At 38.5% G+C, this 18,229-nt stretch overlaps 1 protein-coding gene across 1 annotated transcript in view; it reads left to right on the plus strand.

Annotated features, from left to right (window-relative positions):
* LOC103042331 (radixin) overlaps nucleotides 1-13,618 on the plus strand; it is a 74,027-nt gene extending 60,409 nt beyond the window's left edge. The window contains exons 11-15 of the mRNA XM_022674783.2: nucleotides 699-829; nucleotides 3,087-3,247; nucleotides 4,234-4,326; nucleotides 6,594-6,821; nucleotides 8,730-13,618. Of these exons, the coding sequence (XP_022530504.1) occupies nucleotides 699-829; nucleotides 3,087-3,247; nucleotides 4,234-4,326; nucleotides 6,594-6,821; nucleotides 8,730-8,894 (778 nt within the window). The 3' untranslated portion in view covers nucleotides 8,895-13,618. The remainder of the gene's footprint in view (nucleotides 1-698; nucleotides 830-3,086; nucleotides 3,248-4,233; nucleotides 4,327-6,593; nucleotides 6,822-8,729) is intronic.
* Nucleotides 13,619-18,229: the final 4,611 nt, after the last annotated feature.

Raw genomic sequence — 18,229 nt, forward strand, 5'->3', positions numbered from 1 at the left:
TAGATCTATTACACACACACAGAGTGAGCTATTTTAAACGCTAATTTCTTTTATTGTTGATGATTATGGCTTACAGACAATGAAACACCCAAAAATCAGTGTCTCAGAAAATTAGATTATTATATAAGACCAATTGGTACTTTTGGCAGTGCTGCTGAAAAATAACATCCGCATCTCCATAAAAGTTGTCAGCAGAGGGAAGCATGAAGTGCTGTAAATTTTGTGGGAAAACACTTCACTGACTTTAGACTTGATAAAACACAGTGGATCAACACCAGCAGATGACATGTCTCTCCAAACCATCACTGATCATCAGTAAATTTTGCATTTGTAAATCAAGGGAGCAGAGTCTGGAGAATGAGTGGAGAAACACACAGTCCAAACTGCTCGAGGTCTAGTGTGAAGTTTCTACACTCAGTGATGGTTTGGAGAGACATGTCATCTGCTGGTGTTGATCCACTGTGTTTTATGCCACCTCAGCCTCCAGAAAAATGTATCTGAATAGAATATAAATATGGATTTGGACTGGTAGTCTGAACATAGCCTATTATGATCCTTAGAGGGCAGTGTTTGACTTGCAGTGAATGGCCTTTCCTGAAATGTGGAAATTCTCTAGAAATCAAACCGAAAACAACTGGTTGTGTGTTTTCCAAAGCATATCATCTCTGACCACATCCTCTATTGTACTCTGTTTTAAGGGCCCAACTCGAAAACGAAAAGAAGAAGCGAGAGCACGCAGAAAAAGAGAAGGAAAGAATAGAACGTGAGAAGGACGAGCTGATCGAGCGACTGAGACAAATTGAAGAGCAAACGATAAAGGCACAGAAAGGTACAAAAGCATTGAGTTAATGTGCAAGTATATAAGTCTCCTAATTAGATATTTATAAGCTTTGTTGTTTCTGTTCATTTATATATACCACTGAATGAGGATAAAATCATAAGCGTAAAATCACAGTATTCATAATCAGATTTAAAACTATTTTAATGCTTAAAATATCTATTTATTTAAATATATTTATATATACATACATGGCTCTAGAAAAAAATAAGAGACCACTTAAGTTTCTGAATCAGTTTCTCTGATTTTGCTATTTATAGCTATATGTTTGAGTAAAATAAACATTGGTGTTTTATTCTATGAACTCCGGACAAATTTCTTCCAAATTACAAACAAAAATATATATAATTCAGAACATTTATTTACAGAAAATGAGAAATGATTCAAATAACAAAAAAGATGCAGAGCTTTCAAACCTCAAATATTTCAAAGAAAACAAGTTCATATTTATAAAGTTTTAAGAGTTCAGAAATCAATATTTAGTGGAAAAACCCTGGTTTTAGTCATAGTTTTTTTTCATGCATCTCGGCATGTTCTCCTCCACCAGCCTTACGCACTGCTTTTGGATAACTTTATGCCTGCACTCCTGGTGCAAAAATTCAAGCAGTTCAGTTTGGTTTGATGGCTTGTGATCATCCATCTTCCTCTTGATTATATTCCTGAGGTTTTCAATTTGGTAAAATCAAAGAAACACATCATTTTTAAGTGGTCTCTTATTTTTTTTTTCCAGAGCTGTGTATATATAGGACCAATCAAAGGTTTGGACACATCTCATGTTTTTCTACATTGAATGTCAATATTGAATACATTAAAACTATGAAGGAACACATTTGCAATTATAAAAGTGTTAAATAAGCCAAAATATATTTTATACTTTAAATTCTTTAAAGTAGCACCTTTTTCTTTTATGCCAAGTGGTTCTGAGATCTTAACTGATTTTCCTTCACTTTGCGCTCCAACTCATCCCAAACCACTTGGGTTTGGGTTTTTATGTTGGGTATTTGTAAAGACCAAACACTACTAGTGATGGGGGCATAGCGTTGCCCATGCAAAGAAATTTGCACAATTTTTTACATCATTAACAAGCTCAAAGTACCTCCAAAGGGCTCTGATAAGTGAGGACTTTTAAAATACACAGCTAGTATATTAAAAAATACTGTTAATACACAGTACACCTTGAGGTAGTCGGACTTGGGCAATCTATTGTAAAATGAAATCTGTGCATGAATATTAGGGATATTTTCAGCAACAGCTGGAATTAATGCAGGAATTTCCACAAAATAAAATTTTCTATTGCTAGAACTGTAAGCCTGTTGGGAGCATTGGCTAAAATCGCTGTATTTCGGAATGCTGAGGGTGAAAAGAGGTGGGCTATTCGACATTAGTTGTACTCCTTATCATGTTTTTCTACACCACAAGTCCATTTCACACTGGAGTTTTCATTTAATATTAATCTACAATGTACCCAATGATTTAAATAAAGAAATAAAGGAAAAAATTGAATGCAAAATAGGTGTGTCCAAACTTTTTACTGGAAAGGTACATATTGAACAACATACAGATAACATGTTGATTGTGCTTCTATAGCCTAAAGGGAATAAAGTCTATAATAATGCAGCTTTAGGAAGATACTAATTTTAAGCCTTGATTAAATTATCATCACACACCTTTTGAGGCACACATGATGATGTGTGACTAAACTTTACTAAATTTCTTACCTCTCATAGGACTGGCTTCTGAGGAAGGTAAACTTTAAGAGACTTAGAAACAATTCTTTAAAGCCCACCCTTCCTTTTTGTTTGTTTGTTTGTTTACTTGTTTGTTTTATTCTGGGGGTGTTTCCCCTGTTCGTATCATAAAATGGGTCCCCCTGTATGCCGTCCCATGTGCTCCAGTAGCATGCTGTGAATCCGTCTCTGTTCTCCTCTGTAATCTCTTCTGTGGTTGATCCGTATATTAAATTATATTAAAGTGTCCAGCAGACTGAGCTGGGGTTTCAGATGTCCTGTTGTCCGTGAGTCAGTGAGTGTTTGGCATGGTTAGCTCACTCTCCTGAAGTGTACAACTACCTCTGTGCTGTTGACTCTGGATGAAATATATTAATTGACCTGTGGATTTTGATTTGGGCAACGACCTCTACTTCTGTGGCTGAGTTTGGACCACCAGAGTTGACGTGGTTTGGTGATTTGAGGCTAAATACGCTGGAATGTGTGTCTCTCATTGTGTGTGTTTGTGTGTGTCTGAGCAGAGCTGGAGGAGCAGACGCGTCGGGCTCTGGAGTTGGATCAAGAGAGGAAGAGAGCGAAGGAGGAGGCAGAACGGCTGGAGAGAGAGAAACTGGCTGCTGAGGAGGCCAAAGCAGCACTAGCTCAACAGGCTGCCGACCAGATGAAGAACCAGGAGCAACTGGTATGTGTGTTCGCTTATAACTGTAACTGCTGTTTAAATACATTTGTGTGGGAGTCTTAATTTATCTGGCAAGAGGCAAGAGATCCAATGCACTATGTAACTTTGGTGAAGCAGTACAAAAACACAGCATAACCCGTCTGATAATTGTACAAACTAAATTATCCAAATAACAAGTATGCTAAATTTGTTGGGTGAGACAGGAAAGGTAAATCTTATTGAAATTCCCAACCACAATATACCACAAATTGTATATCATACGTGGTTCCAAAGACTGTTACAAGAAACCACTAAAATGTGCAAGAATGTGGGTCCTCCGTGACTGAGTTGGGAACCACTGGTATATTACAATCTTACCTGCACAACTCTGTTTGCCGTCACAACTGTGTGGATGCTGCGCTACCCAATAAACACAGTTTGACAACCCAGCAGCAAACGTTCAATATTCAGTGTTAAGGCAGCTTCATACTGCATAACACATTCTTGCTATATTTGCTTTTTTGCTCCCATGATGGACAGCTCTGACCAATCAGAGATGACGGACTTGCATGGTTAGTTGGGGCACATGTTGGTGCATTTAGGTTTGCTCCTGTGTGAAAACAAACCAAACCGAGGAAGAAAACGCTCCAAATAAACAAACTTATGAACTGATCCTGGCAAATGCCGTGAATTAAGTTAACAGTAAACAGTTAAGCCTAGAGACTACCATATACTAAGGACACCACAGAAATACAGTTAATTTTTGCTCGTAAAGGAAGTATACATTTTCCTGAATAAGTCTAGCCAAAAGTATGGTGGTTTTGGCACAGGTAGGGAATTGAACCGCAGTCATTACACACAATGCCTTACCAGTCAGTCCTGTTCTTTTTCTATTGCCTATGAGCTGCATTAGCCTTATTTCTCCAAAAGTGTCAAACTAAACCAAAATTCAAGCATATCTACTGTATCTACAGTCATAAAAATCAGTTAACTGCTTTGTCGCTCTGCAGGCTGCAGAACTGGGGGAGTTCACCGCCAAAATCGCCCTGCTGGAGGACGCCAAGAGGAAAAAAGAGGAGGAGGCCTCGGAATGGCAGCACAAGGTAATGCTCCTCTCCAGAACACACACACACACACACACACACACACACACTTAGTCTAACCTAGTTGTAAATCTGCCACAGTGAATTAGCCTAATACACTGAAGACAAGCTTAGAGTTCTGTTCACAAGTGACAAGAAAATCTGCTAGGCCTGTCTTTCTGACTTCATTATCACTCTCAGACTTTACAGTTTCACTTCCTAACACTTCTTACAGTTATTAAACTTTTATCAGTATGACTGGAGTCTTGCTGTGTGCTTCCCAGGGTTTAACTTTGATTTGATACAGATTTGTTCAAGTGAATCAAATGGGAGAAGTACAAGCACTCAGCGTTGGGGTGGTGGAGTGTGCCTACTTAAGCTGTCACTTCCTATCAGACTCTCTGTGCTTAGCAGACTCGCTGGAGCGAATCAATATGAGGTCAAGAGTTGCAGTGTGTTGCATATCAAACATGTCTGCTGGCCCTTGTCCTAATGAACCTGAGCCCAACCATGTAAAGCTCCTGGGACGTCTGTGTGAAATGTGAAGTATACACAAATACTGATCAAATTACTCTGGAGGGTTTCTCAGATGTCATGCTGTCCAGTCTAGGAGCAGAGACCAATAGTCCAGCCTGTAAACATACCATAATAATTCATAATGATTATTATAATCACGAGCTTATACACCTCCATCTCCTTATGGGTATTAAGCTGTGATTATGCAGAGGTGTTACATTCTACCCCTATCTAAGTGCTTAAGCTCAGGCAAAAGAATTAGCCCATTTTGAAGATCCTGGTATTGAACAACCTCCGGCTCTGTTTTCTTGTCTTTGCGCTAGGACTGGGTATTGTTTAAAACAATTCTGAGAGACAGTGTAAAAAGAGAGAGAAAGCGGAAGAGAGATGGAGAGAGACAGATACTGGGAGAAACAGAAAGAGAGATGAGAAAGAGGGAGAGAGATGGAGAGAGACAGATACTGAGAGAAAGAAGGAGAGAGACAGATACGGAAAGAAACAGGAAGAGAGATGGAGAGAGATACAGAGAGAAAGAGAGAGGATACAGAGAGAAAAAGGAAGAGAGACCGAGGGACAGATACAGAAAAAAGGGGAGAGACAGATACTGAGAGAAAGAGGGAGAGCGACAGATACAGGGAGAAAGAGGAAGAAAATGGAGAGAGATACAAAGAGGAAGAGAGACAGATAAGGAGAGAAAAAGGAAGAGAGACAGAGTGACAGATACAGAGAGAAAGAGGGAGGGGGAGACAGATACAGAGGAAAAAGTGAAAAAGAGACAAATGGCGAGAGACAAATATGGAGAGAGACTGAGACTGTTAGGGAGAAAGATGGAGACAGACGGAGAGACAGATACTGAGAGAAAGGGAGACAGGAGAGCGAGATGGGGAGAGAAAGAGACAGACAGACATACAGAGAGAAAGAGGGGGAGAGACAGGCAGGCAAGGCTACGGATGCTGAGAGAAAGAGGGAGAGAGAGATGAAGAGAGAAAGAGGGGGAGAGACAGGCAGGCAAGGCTACGGATGCGGAGAGAAAGAGGGAGAGAGAGATGAAGAGAGAGAGAGAGGGGCAGAGCGAGAGAGAGACTTCAGCACATCTATGGTCTGTTAACAATTTGGACCAACTTACATTTACATCAGCCGAGACGGACTTGATAATTAGCTGATTATCTATTTTCCATTTTTAAAGCTACATTCACATAACTATACTTAAATGACTTGTTTGAATCTGTTTTTTTCAGGAATGTGTGTGGACAGGGATTGGATTTAAGTTACTCTTTTAGATGTGGTCCTAGACTGCATATACACTTGTATAAAAAAAAACACCCAGAAAAAAGGCTAATAAAGGTTACAAATTTAGCAAAATGGCATAGCGTCTGCGTCTTTAAGGCAATCTCTTGACTCTGCAGCATTGTGTGGACGAGCATTGGAATAGTGTATCAGAGTGTGCATTCAGAAAAGGCAGGGATGCCGGTTGCACGACCTTATTAAAATAGTGTTAGAATAGCTTGTATTGTAAAGTGCCTGTAATAAAGACCACCCGCCATGACACCAGGCCTTCTGGATGTGTGATTTATGACAATAAACTGTTCATCTTGGTGCTGATCACTGTCTCTACACACAGATTTGTTGGTTGGTTGTTGGTTGATCTTTAGTGACGAGTCCACAAATCTAATCTAATCAAAGTAACATAATGAGAATCTCATTCTAACCAGTTTCATTAACGAGTACATAAACCTTCCTCTCCATCTCACTTTCTCTCCACTCCCCCCCAGGCTATTTCTGCACAGGAAGATCTGGAGAAGACCAAAGAGGAGCTGAAGACCGTGATGACCACGGCAGTGCCAGCAGGCGGCTCGGCAGAGAACGAGCACGATGAGCATGACGAGAGCAGTGCCGAGGCCAGCGCAGAGCTGTCAAACGATGGGGTGGCAGACCAGCGCAGCGAGGAGGACCGTCTCACTGAAGCCCAGAAGAATGACCGTGTCAAGAAGCAGCTCCAGGTGAGTGTGCACTCAGAATCAGCTTCTCCAGATTTCACAGATTTTACAGATTAGGATTCTATAAATGTCCAGGAACCCAGGACAGGTTGTTTTTAACCTGTGGGTAGCTGCAGCCCTCCAGTGGTCATTAGTGGTACTGCTAGTGGGCTGTAATATATGTTTATAGAAAAAAAAACACAATGTTAATTTTACTCAAACTACGAACCACATTTATTTGCAGAAAATAAGATATGACAGAAAAAATAAATAAATGCAGAGCTTTCAGACCTAAAATAATGCAAACAAAAGTTCATATTCATAAAGTATTAAGAGTCCAGAAATCAATATTTGGTGGAATAATCCTGATTTTTAATCATTTTTAATTTTTAATAAACCTAATTTTTAATCTCAGTTTTCATGCATCATGGCATGTTCTCCTCCACCAGTCTTACACACTGCTTTTGGATAACTCTGTCACTACTGGTGCAAAAATTCAAGCAGTTCCGATTTACGTTTTATGGCTTGTGATCATCCATCTTCCTCTTGATTATATTCCAGAGATTTTCAATTTGGTAAAAACAAAGAAACTCATCATTTTAAGTGGTCTGTTATTTTTTTCCAGAGTGTATAAATGTTTATCCAAACATTTTAAAAAATGTGACAAATTATACAGTTGTGGAGATTTCATATGTACATTGAAAATAAAACAAAATATATTAATCTGCTCTTGCAAAACAAATTTTAAATATTTTTGGTGTATACTTTGTTTTGTGATCATACAATCTGGTGGAATTTGACAGGCTGTATTAATTGTTACATGATTGCCTTAAACCATAACTGGTTAAAAACACAAACTTGCAATTCCTGCATATTGCATACCAAGCAGTCTAATAGCATGACTAACTGGAATATTTAAGAGAAATAGAAGAGAAACCCTTCTATTCAAACATTCAAAGATGAAGTAAAAGAAAAGTAAGTGGTGTCCAAACCTTGGGGAAGTTGAGTAAAGAAGAAGAAGAAATGAAAGGAAATATTGCCAGAAATGGAATTGCCTGTAGTGCTTTCATATTCACTACTACACTAAAAGACTGATTTAAACACATTTATGCTCAGAATTGATATAAAAAAATAAAAGCTATTTTATAAAACACTGGCTAATTATAATTTGAACTTTTGCAGTTTCTCCAAACATGCTTTAGAATGGGTGATTTGGGGCATATTTTTCCCCTTCGGATAAATCACTTTTTACCCCTTTATTATCCGTAGCGTAATCTAATCTCTGGAGATGTAGCTAACTCAACGGGTGGTAAACAGTGATTTTTAATAAACTTCTTGTGCACTTTTTAAAATTCTTAATGCCTCATTTTAAATGTCAGGGCTCTCTGGATTCTACCAATGAGGTGTGGAGATACTTTGAGCCTGGATAACGATGTAAAAAGCAATTTATCTGCAGGGGCAAAATATGCACTATATCATCCATTCTAAAGCATGTTTGGAGAAACTGTAAACAATTACTGGATCCTGGAAAGCTGCGGAAAAATTACATGCATGACATTAGTAATATTCTGAATATTTACAACCTACCCAACAAGTCACTTGTCTAGTCATTATTATGCTTTCCTTACCTGCTTCTCCCATGTATTTAATTTAATGTTCTTAATGTAACTAACTGTATCGCTCCCCTGCTAACACAACAAACTGTCAAGAGCACTGCTAGTAGCTGAGAACAGTTTACTGGAAATTCCAGCAAAACTTTTTGACAGTTGTCCAATTTTAACCACTTAAATGACACTTAAAGACAAGGTGGTAGGAATACAAGTGAGAAATGGGATTAGACCTAGGTTTCTACAATTTTATCATCTACACAGTAACAGTTATCCCTACCAAACCAAACACTCTTCCTCTTTGTGCTCCTCCTCCTCCTCCCAGGCCCTGAGCTCTGAGTTGGCCCAGGCCCGAGACGACACCAAGAAGACCCAGAACGACGTCCTCCACGCCGAGAACGTCAAGGCCGGCAGGGACAAGTACAAGACCCTCCGGCAGATCCGCCAGGGAAACACCAAGCAGAGAATCGACGAGTTCGAGTCCATGTGAGGACTGACCCTCCCACCCCGGCCCACCTCTATTGCCCACCCTTAAAGCCGCAGTCCTGATGCCTTTTGGCGGCTGGCTTACAAGCACAGCGTTCGTTTGTTCATTTTGTTTATTATTTAGTTTTTGTTTGTTTTACCTGCCCATCCCAGACCCTGACCTTTACCCCGAGACTCCTGAGCCTCCCAAAATAAACCCACTCTTCAGAGAGGCTGGAGGGACATGGTTGCCACCCCCCCTCCCCTGATGCTTTGCCAAAGCTCTCGCCGTCTCCAGCCAGCCAATCAGGCTGCTGCACCTTGTGAAGCTCCTCCTTCTCCTCCTTCCCACACTTACCCCTTACCTGAAGCGTCCAGTTAGGAGCAAGCAGTGTATCATATCTTTATGAACTTATAATGAATTTATAATATTTTTTGTTTTCTTTAAATATGATAAAGGAGATACTAAAATGGAAAATGTCATTTTAGACAAAATCAGAAAAAAAGAAATTAAGCTTAAAAGAGTGCTTTTATCAAAATGGCCATCAGTTAGTTCGGTTTCTTTCTTTTGTTTAGTTTTTTTGTTTTGTTGTCGTTTGTCCGAGAGCTTGTATGGCGCTTGTAGGCTTCATTCACGTTCAGTGTCGTGAGGATGTCTTGACTTAGTAAAAGCTCAAAAGCTAAGTGTTTCTTTTTTTCCCCTTTTTTTTCTTCATCTGTTCACTCTTCTTCTTCACTATTCGTTTTATTAACACGTCACTTATAATTTTGATGGTTTGATGGCTTTAGGCTTGGAGGGCAGGTTCTACACTGCAGAAATATATATTTTTTGTTGTTTGAAAATTTTAAATTTCACCTTCACCCCATCACTTTTTTTTAATTATTTTCTTCCTTTTTTTTTTGTTTGTGCACTCATAGAACTCTTCTTCACAGCAAAGCCCAAAACATGGCATCCACAAATAGGGAGAAGTTAAGACTTATTGAGAGTTATTGAAACTTATAATAAAACAAAAAATAATGCTCCATTTATTTTCAATGTTTTGAGTATGTCTTGACTTACTAAAAAAAATCTTCATTTTTTTCCCCTTTTTTCTTTCCAGCTTTTCTGTATCTGTCACTCTGTCTCTCTTCCTTTTTCTCTCCTTATCTGTCTCTCTTCCTCTTTGTATCTCTCTCCATTTTCTTCCTCTTTCTCCCTGTATCTGTCGCTCTCCCTCTTTCTCTCAGTATCTGTCTCTCCCCTTTTTTCTGTATCTGTCCCTCGGTCTCTCTTCCTTTTTCTCTCTGTATCCTCTCTTGATCACACATTTTATTAAATTAAAATTAATTTGTTGTCGTTGAAAAATATGAACATTTTTTTCTTTCTTTCTCAAATTGGGAGAAATTGCAACTAAACTATAAAAACGTAAAAAAAAAATGAATGTAAAACAGAAAAAATAAAGAAAAGTAACCAAAACTCACCAAAGGATCACCAAAGGGAAGCTGTCGGCCAACTGGGCTCAGACTTTTTTTTTTTGGAGTACTGTCAACTCAAATTTGGAGAAAGGTTACAGCGCAGTAGTTTGTTTGCGAGCACATTTGAATATTTGAATATTGCTACTTAAACTATGAAATAAGTTGATATATATGATATAAGCTTAAAGTCTGAGCTGAGTGCACATTTCAGAGGCCCTGTGATGTTATGAGTACTGGATTGGGATTGGCTGTCTGTCGGAGCTCGAGTGAATAAGGTTTGAGGATTAAGTTGAGAGATAATTGTTTTGGAGGTACATCTGTCTGTCTGTCCTCAGTGTTTCATGTCCAGTCTCCATATCGATGGTTTTCCCTGCCTACCGGCTCACAAAGGCCTAGAGCTCGACATGCAAACAGACAGACAGAAAGAGAGACAGAGACCTGCTTGAAAGAATGAATGTAAATGAGTGTGAGTGAGCGAGCGAATGAGTGCAAGTAAAGCATAATGGACGATTGGGGTCAGTCAGTTAGGTGTGTGCGTGTGTGTGTGTGTGCGCGCAGGTCTGCCTGTCCATCTCTCTGTCTGGCCTGTGTGTAGGTGTAAGCGATCAATCATAACATTATGACCACCTCCTTGTTTCTACGTCATTATCTATCTATTTTCTTTGTTTAGGACACATTGTAGTCCTATAATGACCGACTGGTGAAGTCCTATATCTCTTGTGTTTCTCTGTATTCATCCTCCTTTCACCCTGTTCTTTTTCAATCCTCGGGACCCCAAAGGAGGACCACCACAGATCAGCTATTATTATTATTATTATTATTATTATTATTATTATTATTTGGGTGATGGGTCATTCTTAACTTTCTCATTCTCTGGTTTGTGCTGGTAAAAAGTGGCTCAGACACAGCAGTGCTGCTGGAGTTTTTAAACACCTCACAGAGTCACGGCTAAATTGCGAGTAGTTGATAGGCACTGATAAAGAAGGACTAGAATAAAGAATAATACCACATAAGACCAAAATAATACCACTGCAATATGTGCTGGTCTTCCTGTGGGGTACTGACCATTTAAAGAACAGGATAAAAGGAGAATAATGAACATAAAAGCACAAAAGGTAAAGAAATCTGTGTTTGATAGATTTTTATTGTAATAATGATTCTAACACTTAGCAGCTAATACTGCTGGAGAACTAAACTGAAATTTTTGGAACAAGTAAAGTATTTGAAGTGCGCCTTATAGTGCAAAGATACGGTAATATACCAAACTCAGACACCGATGGCCTTTCTGACTGGGGAGCATATGAAAACATCAGTCCTGGCTTCAGGGCGGCTCTCTACCTCATTACTGTAACAATGGCGACTGCAGCATCAAACACAAGGTGTGTGTGATTTCTGTAAGGGTTGGAGGAGTAGAGTAGAGAGTGACCTTCACTCAGGCGGCAGCGGCTGCGGAGCTTCTTCTATTGGTTCTGGATTCTTATATCTGGTCCAGAAACCCTGAAATTAGATTGAGCAGTATGAATTGAGGGCTCAGTATTATTACTATTATCATTATTTAAAGTTGAAACATTAGATATCTGCTGCTTTTACTCATCCCATCTCATCCCAAGCTGATCCTGTTACAGATCTAGCTCTATATCTACCTTACCAAAGCGTCCTGTCGTTGGTTGGTCCCAAGTTGGATGGTCATTAGAAGTGTGAACATCAATTCAATGTTTTGAGGAAGGAACACTGTTCTCTCTCGTTGGCTCTGATGGAGGACGTTGGAGAAGAAAGTTTGAAACGAGGAAGGTCTTCTCTTCAGTTTAAGCAAGAGATCAACGCATGGCAGGTGTAGCAAACTCTGATGGTATATAGATGTATATTTCTATACCTGATGATATAAAAGGATGTTGAGCTCGTTCATCTCACCATTTTTTTTGTTGTTTTATTTTTTTCTGTTACTTTAGCTTTAAAAAGAGACAGTATTTTGTGTGTACGAAGTTTGTGAAGTTCAGATCCGGTCCCAGCACTGCAACAAAAGAGGTGTGGTACACTTGTTTTCAAAGTTTTAAAACTTTGAAGTGGGAAACTTTATTTTTTTTTCTTAAATTTTCTTTGTCACAAAATGTAATTCACGCTAAAGATCTTTTCTGTTGTTTTTGCTTCTTTGTCCTTCTTTCTGTTAGTCCCATAAATTTGGGATGAACCACAAAGAAACAAATAAATATATATTATAATAATCCGACAGTCTGGGAATTGTATATACATACAGATGGCTGTCAGATGATCCGCTCCACTGACGAGCACTCGATTTGCTATTGCAATGTTTTTTTTTTAACCATGTTTTCATAAAGGTACTTCAGGAAAAAGTGAATTACAATAAAATAACAAAAACTCCAACAACATATCTGGTGCATATATGTAAAATATATATATAAATATATATTCCCTATTTTCATGTTACCATCATGTTTTGCAAAGAGAAAGCAGGCCAATCAAGTTCAAGCAAGTGTTTGTTTAACTCTGTTTTGTTTTACTTTCCTTTCTTTGCTTCTCTTCTCCTTCAGACTTCAGATTTGATAACTTTGGGGGAAAAAAACTGGACTTTCGTTTTGTATTTTTGCAATGTTTTTTTTGCGCTATTTTTGTGCTATTTTTGTGCTAGCAAAGGCAGTCAGTGGCTGTTGGAAGTTTAGATCTGACCTTAGAAAAAAATAAAATAAAAATGAGTAAATAAATAACAAGTCAGTCTCTCTAAAGGAGAACGGGTCAGTCAGTAGCAGTTGTTTGGTTTGGTGGTTCGGACACTAATGAGCTAAAAAATAAATAAATAAAAAAAGATGGGATGTGTATCGCCATAGCCAGAAAAACACTGTGCTTCCAAAATGTGTTTGTGTTACTTTTTTTTGTTTTGGAGATTTTTTTTCGAATTTGTTTCGGGATTTTAAGCACCAGCGTTAGAATGCTAGACTTTACTAAACGAGGAGAGAAAGAGGATTGCTACCTTAAAACAACCATGGTATAAACGTTGTTGCTTGAGTTATTATTGTTCTTTTTTTAAGTAGCTAAGTTAATTTTGTTGTATATGTTTAACGGATTGATATTGGCCTGCTAGTGTTGGATTGATGGGAAAAATATCCAGAGAAAAAATGCTGCTGCTGCTTCTGGAACCAGCTGTCATGTTTGCTGTTTTGTTTTATTTTATTTTTTTCCTGTTCTGTTTCTATAGCTTTCTGTTACATAGAAATAACACAGTGAAGCTTTACCCATGACTACATATGTTGGTTCAAAAATAAAGATGAAATATGTGTATTCTGCCTGCGTGTCTGTTTATTTATCATACTGATATTCAACTGGAGTGGTTTTCCTTTTTTATGGGATTACAAATATGCTTTGGTTTCCATAAATCTTCATTATATTAGGCTATGTTCAAACTGCCAGCCCAAATCCATTTTTGGCATATATAGATGTTATCCATATATATTTTGACAGTGTGGACAGCCAGAAGCCACATGAAATCTGATTTGTGCACACATGCTGCTTTAAGAACAGTTTAATTCATATTACTTACAGTTGTCCTCCAAACCTTTCGTTTCATTACAGTTGTCTACTTTTATGTCTATTTTCAAACCTGCAGAATTTGTGTTGATTCCTGTTACTAATCAGGAATTATTACGTGGAGTAGAGAGAAAACAGGCAGCTGCTCCAAGTGTCCTGTAGGAGATTTCAAAGCCCTTAAATTTCCAGTAATCAGAAAAATGCTTAACTGACAGCACAGCACAGCGGCTGGAAATTACCCCGGGCTGGATTCTGCATAACAACAGTGAACTCCGGTCAGATCGCGTTTTGGATTATTCTTCTTCTTCACAGAGGATCATTAAAGCATTTAAACAGGTGAAAACTCTTTCAGTAATGTTGAGCAGTGTAGTTTGTGTTAGAGTTTTAAAAAGCAGATAATAAGAAAGCGTCTCTCAGTTCAGGATCAGCGCTTCCCTGCAGGTTTAGTACTTAATTACGGTCGTTATTTTATACTAATTACAACACCTGACCCAAATAATCAACTAACAACTAACTAATCAACTACCTGCCCTCACTGAGGCGACAACCAACCAGTAACACCAATTTATTTCACTGCATAATAAAGAGGGTAAATGTTGAACGTTAAACAGCAGGTTCTGGAGTATCACTGACCTGTTTTAGTGATTTTATGCTGTGATGCTCTCAGCTCTCCTCAGTAAGGGCAGTTAGTTCATTAGTTGGCTCAGCTGTGTTTCATACGCTGTATAGTTACGGCCGGAGTTCGCTGGTGTTGCGCCGAAAACAGTCTCCTGCAAATCTCTGCAGCGGCGCCGGGAGGTCAGTTCACTCCGCTGTAGCATTAGTTTAAAGTTAGCATTTTTCGCATTATGACTCTTAAACGATCTCGAAATTCAGAGGATCCAGTGGTGTTCAGGAGTAAAATGTACACAGAATAAAACGTACAGGGGTCTAAACAGATTTATTTACCATAGAATGTGACAGAGGCGTTTTTTTAAACCCCTATTCATTTTTCTGATAGGGAAAACGAAAACGGGTGGGAAACGGAACCGGGAAACGGAACCGGGAAACGAAAACGGGAGGTAACAGAGATCACGCAAAGCGTAAGCGAGGAAGACAACAGGCAGGGTAAACAAAGGCTCTCCTGGGAAGCGAGACAAACACACTGGATAGAAGCACGAGGGAGGAGGAGCCAGGAAGAGAGGACAATACAGCCAGGGGCGGATCTGGCCATTTTGGGGCCCTAGGCAAAATATAAACAAGGGCCCCTCGTTCTTGAAACCCACACATAAACCAAATAACTAGAGATGGAACGATCGATCGGCAGTGTATCGGTATCGGCCGACTTTCAACCAAAATACGGTATCGGCGATCGGCAGATATTCTTATGATTTTAGCCGATCTGATTCAGATGTTTAGGGTTAAGCAGTTTATCAGAGCTGTGTGTGGATGAAACTGGTGAAACTACTCCTGGTGAAGCTGCAGTTCCTCCTCCAACCACTAGTCGGGGCTGCAGCAGCAGCAGCACAAGCCCAGCCACGGGCTACAGGCTCAGCTGAGCCAGTCTGGAGCGATTTTTTTTTTTACAGTTTTCTTAAGATCACCCCACTAACCGAATAATACAGCTCTCTACAGTTCATCTTTCAGCCCAAGCAGCTAACAGCAGCAGTTAAGAGCAGCCGTCACGGAGTCACTGCTGGGATTACATTATAAACAGGTCAGTTAGCGCGCTGCTAACCTCATGATGTTTATAACTACGGCGTTTAGTGGACACACCACGGCAGCAAGGTTAGACTGGTGAAGGCTGCTGAAGACTATTAAAGGCTATTGGAGGTTATTGAAAGGGTTATTGGGGGCAGAAATCAGTAAAGGCTGGTTAGATAAGTGATTCGTGTCCTCGTCCTTTGCTGAGGTGAAACTGTGAATAGCGCTGTCACAGTGATGTTTATTAAGGTCATTAAAACAGATTTCGTCAGGTATTGTCTTATACATATTTACACACAACGTATATCTCTCCTAAAAAGCGTTTATTTTGATCAGTAACATTCTTGTGTTTATTTACTATCAGTGTAAATTACCAGTGTTTGCTTTGGCGTGGATGTAATTAGAGGAAACACGTCGTGTCGCACATTGCTACATCATCATATTATGGACTAGTTCAATGCAAGCAATGGAGGGGGGTATGTGTGTTTGGACAATTAGTATTTAGACATTAATTCGGTATTCTACTGATATTTCTGTTTTTTTTTAAATAGAAATGTTTATTCTTTACTTTACATAAGTAACAGATTAACATTGTTTTTGGTGTATTTACTGTAGCTGGGATGATCAGATTTAGGGGGCCCCTATGAAGGACAGATTTGGTCGAGGCCCTAGACAAATGCCTAGGTTTGCCTAATTAAAGAACCGCCTCTGAATACAGCACAATCTGATTTGAGCAACAAATCTGAATTAATTCATGAGGCCTGTAATGTGAATAAAACAGTTTAATCTTAAAGTGGCAGTCTGTAAACTGATCATTTAAGCAAGTGACGATTTTAAGCACATTATCGGGGCGAGATTTCCCACCACTTTCCTCAGACTGGGTCAGGCTCTAGAAAATGGTCTCGGAGGTAGGCGTCTATTTTTGAATGATATTTTTTATTTTATACAAAGCTATGGCGTGTTCATCACAGTCTAGTAAAGTAACACAGCATGTAACTTGTTTAAAAAAGGTTGCACAAGTTAGGATGGTATAATAATGCAGCTCTGGCCTGCATACGAGCTCCTCCACTTCCCCACATTGTGCACTTGACTTGCAGCGCTGTGTGTGAAGTGAATGGCCTGATTTTGTCATATATTTTTTGTGCTTTAGCACTCAGGATATAGGCTTAAAAAAACAATTCGTTTGTTCAGAAAGTGTTTTATCTTCTTAAACATAGTTAGCTATATTTTTGTGATTTTAATGATTATGCAGTGCATAGCCTTATTGCTGTTTAATGTGTTTTTGCTACAAGCCCAATATAAAAAGGGTTGTTTGTTTAGAAAGTATTTTGTATTTTTAAATCATATTCAATTATATTAGATTAAAGAAAAAAGTCATTCGGACATCCTCCTGCAGCCTAATTTACCGATGTTTAAGCCTCTTTTCATTGTTCGCATTGTTTGTTTTAATCTTTCGGAGATTTGTTCTTAAAAACATTTTTTTTCTTAAATAATAGGTAATCTATGCTTCTTCAATGTTGCAATGTTAATTACCATCATTCAGATTTCGCTCATTCAAACAGCCCGAAAACGTTTTTAGATCGATTTAAATTTACAAAAAATGTGGGGTATAAATCGGGATTGGGCTCATAATGACTTTATAATCGTAATGAGTTTATAGAGCGGGTCGGGTTGAACGTGAAAGGGCTCGGCCTGGCCGGGCTGGATTTTTTGGGACCGATCTAAGCTCTATGTCAGGCGGCATTTATAGCGTTGTTAACTGCGTCTACCGCTGCTGCTAACCGCCATAAAATATTGTACATCTAAGCGTATTGTAAATAAACAAAGCGCTTTAGTCACCCAAAAAACTTGATTACATTATTTTGAAAATCGTAATAAAACAGAATTTAGAATTAACTGAATTAATCGTGAAAATCAGCCATTAATAATAGATTCAAGTATCCACAACACAATTCAGCGCTGCAGTTTTAAAAAATAACTTCTCTTCTTCATAAATGAAACAATCTGGATAAATAAAACAAAATTAACAACCGATTTTTTAAATATTATTTTTAATAAAATAATTTTTAGAGAAACGAAAAATGGCTGGACTAAAACTGTATAAAGATATTAGCAGTATCTTAATTACTGGTTAGTCAGGATTATTCTTTAGATATAAATAAGGACTTCTCTAGATATAAATAAGCGTTATTGTTAAAAAAAAATAAACAACTGGAATTTAAGTTTCTAAAATAATGGAATTATAACAGAACATCTTTCTCCTTCACATCAAACATCCATTAAAACGAAAGATCATTCGCTCAAGCATAAAACCACAAGTGCGGTTGATGAGGCGCGTTTCTCCGCTATATTTTAAAGGAGCTAATTTGGAAAAACAGATAAAGCTTTGTTTAAATAATAGCTGTTTTTTCTGTTTTTGCACAGGAAGGGTGAATATTTCCCAATATTTATAATTGTATTCTTAATTTAAACATCACCCTTGTGCATTTAAGCCCTGCATAGTCCACTCTAAAAAATGTTTTATTATTATTATTATTAACCAGTTTTTTTTTCCTGTATTAGGATTCACTGTTATCCTTTGCTGTTCCGCTGCAGAAGGATCACTTATCCCCAGTGTTGGGCACGTTACTTTGAAAAAGTAATTAGTTATAGTTACTAGTTACTTCTCCAAAAAAGTAACTG

Source organism: Astyanax mexicanus, chromosome 21 (assembly GCF_023375975.1).
Source record: "Astyanax mexicanus isolate ESR-SI-001 chromosome 21, AstMex3_surface, whole genome shotgun sequence".
NCBI lineage: Eukaryota > Metazoa > Chordata > Actinopteri > Characiformes > Acestrorhamphidae > Astyanax > Astyanax mexicanus.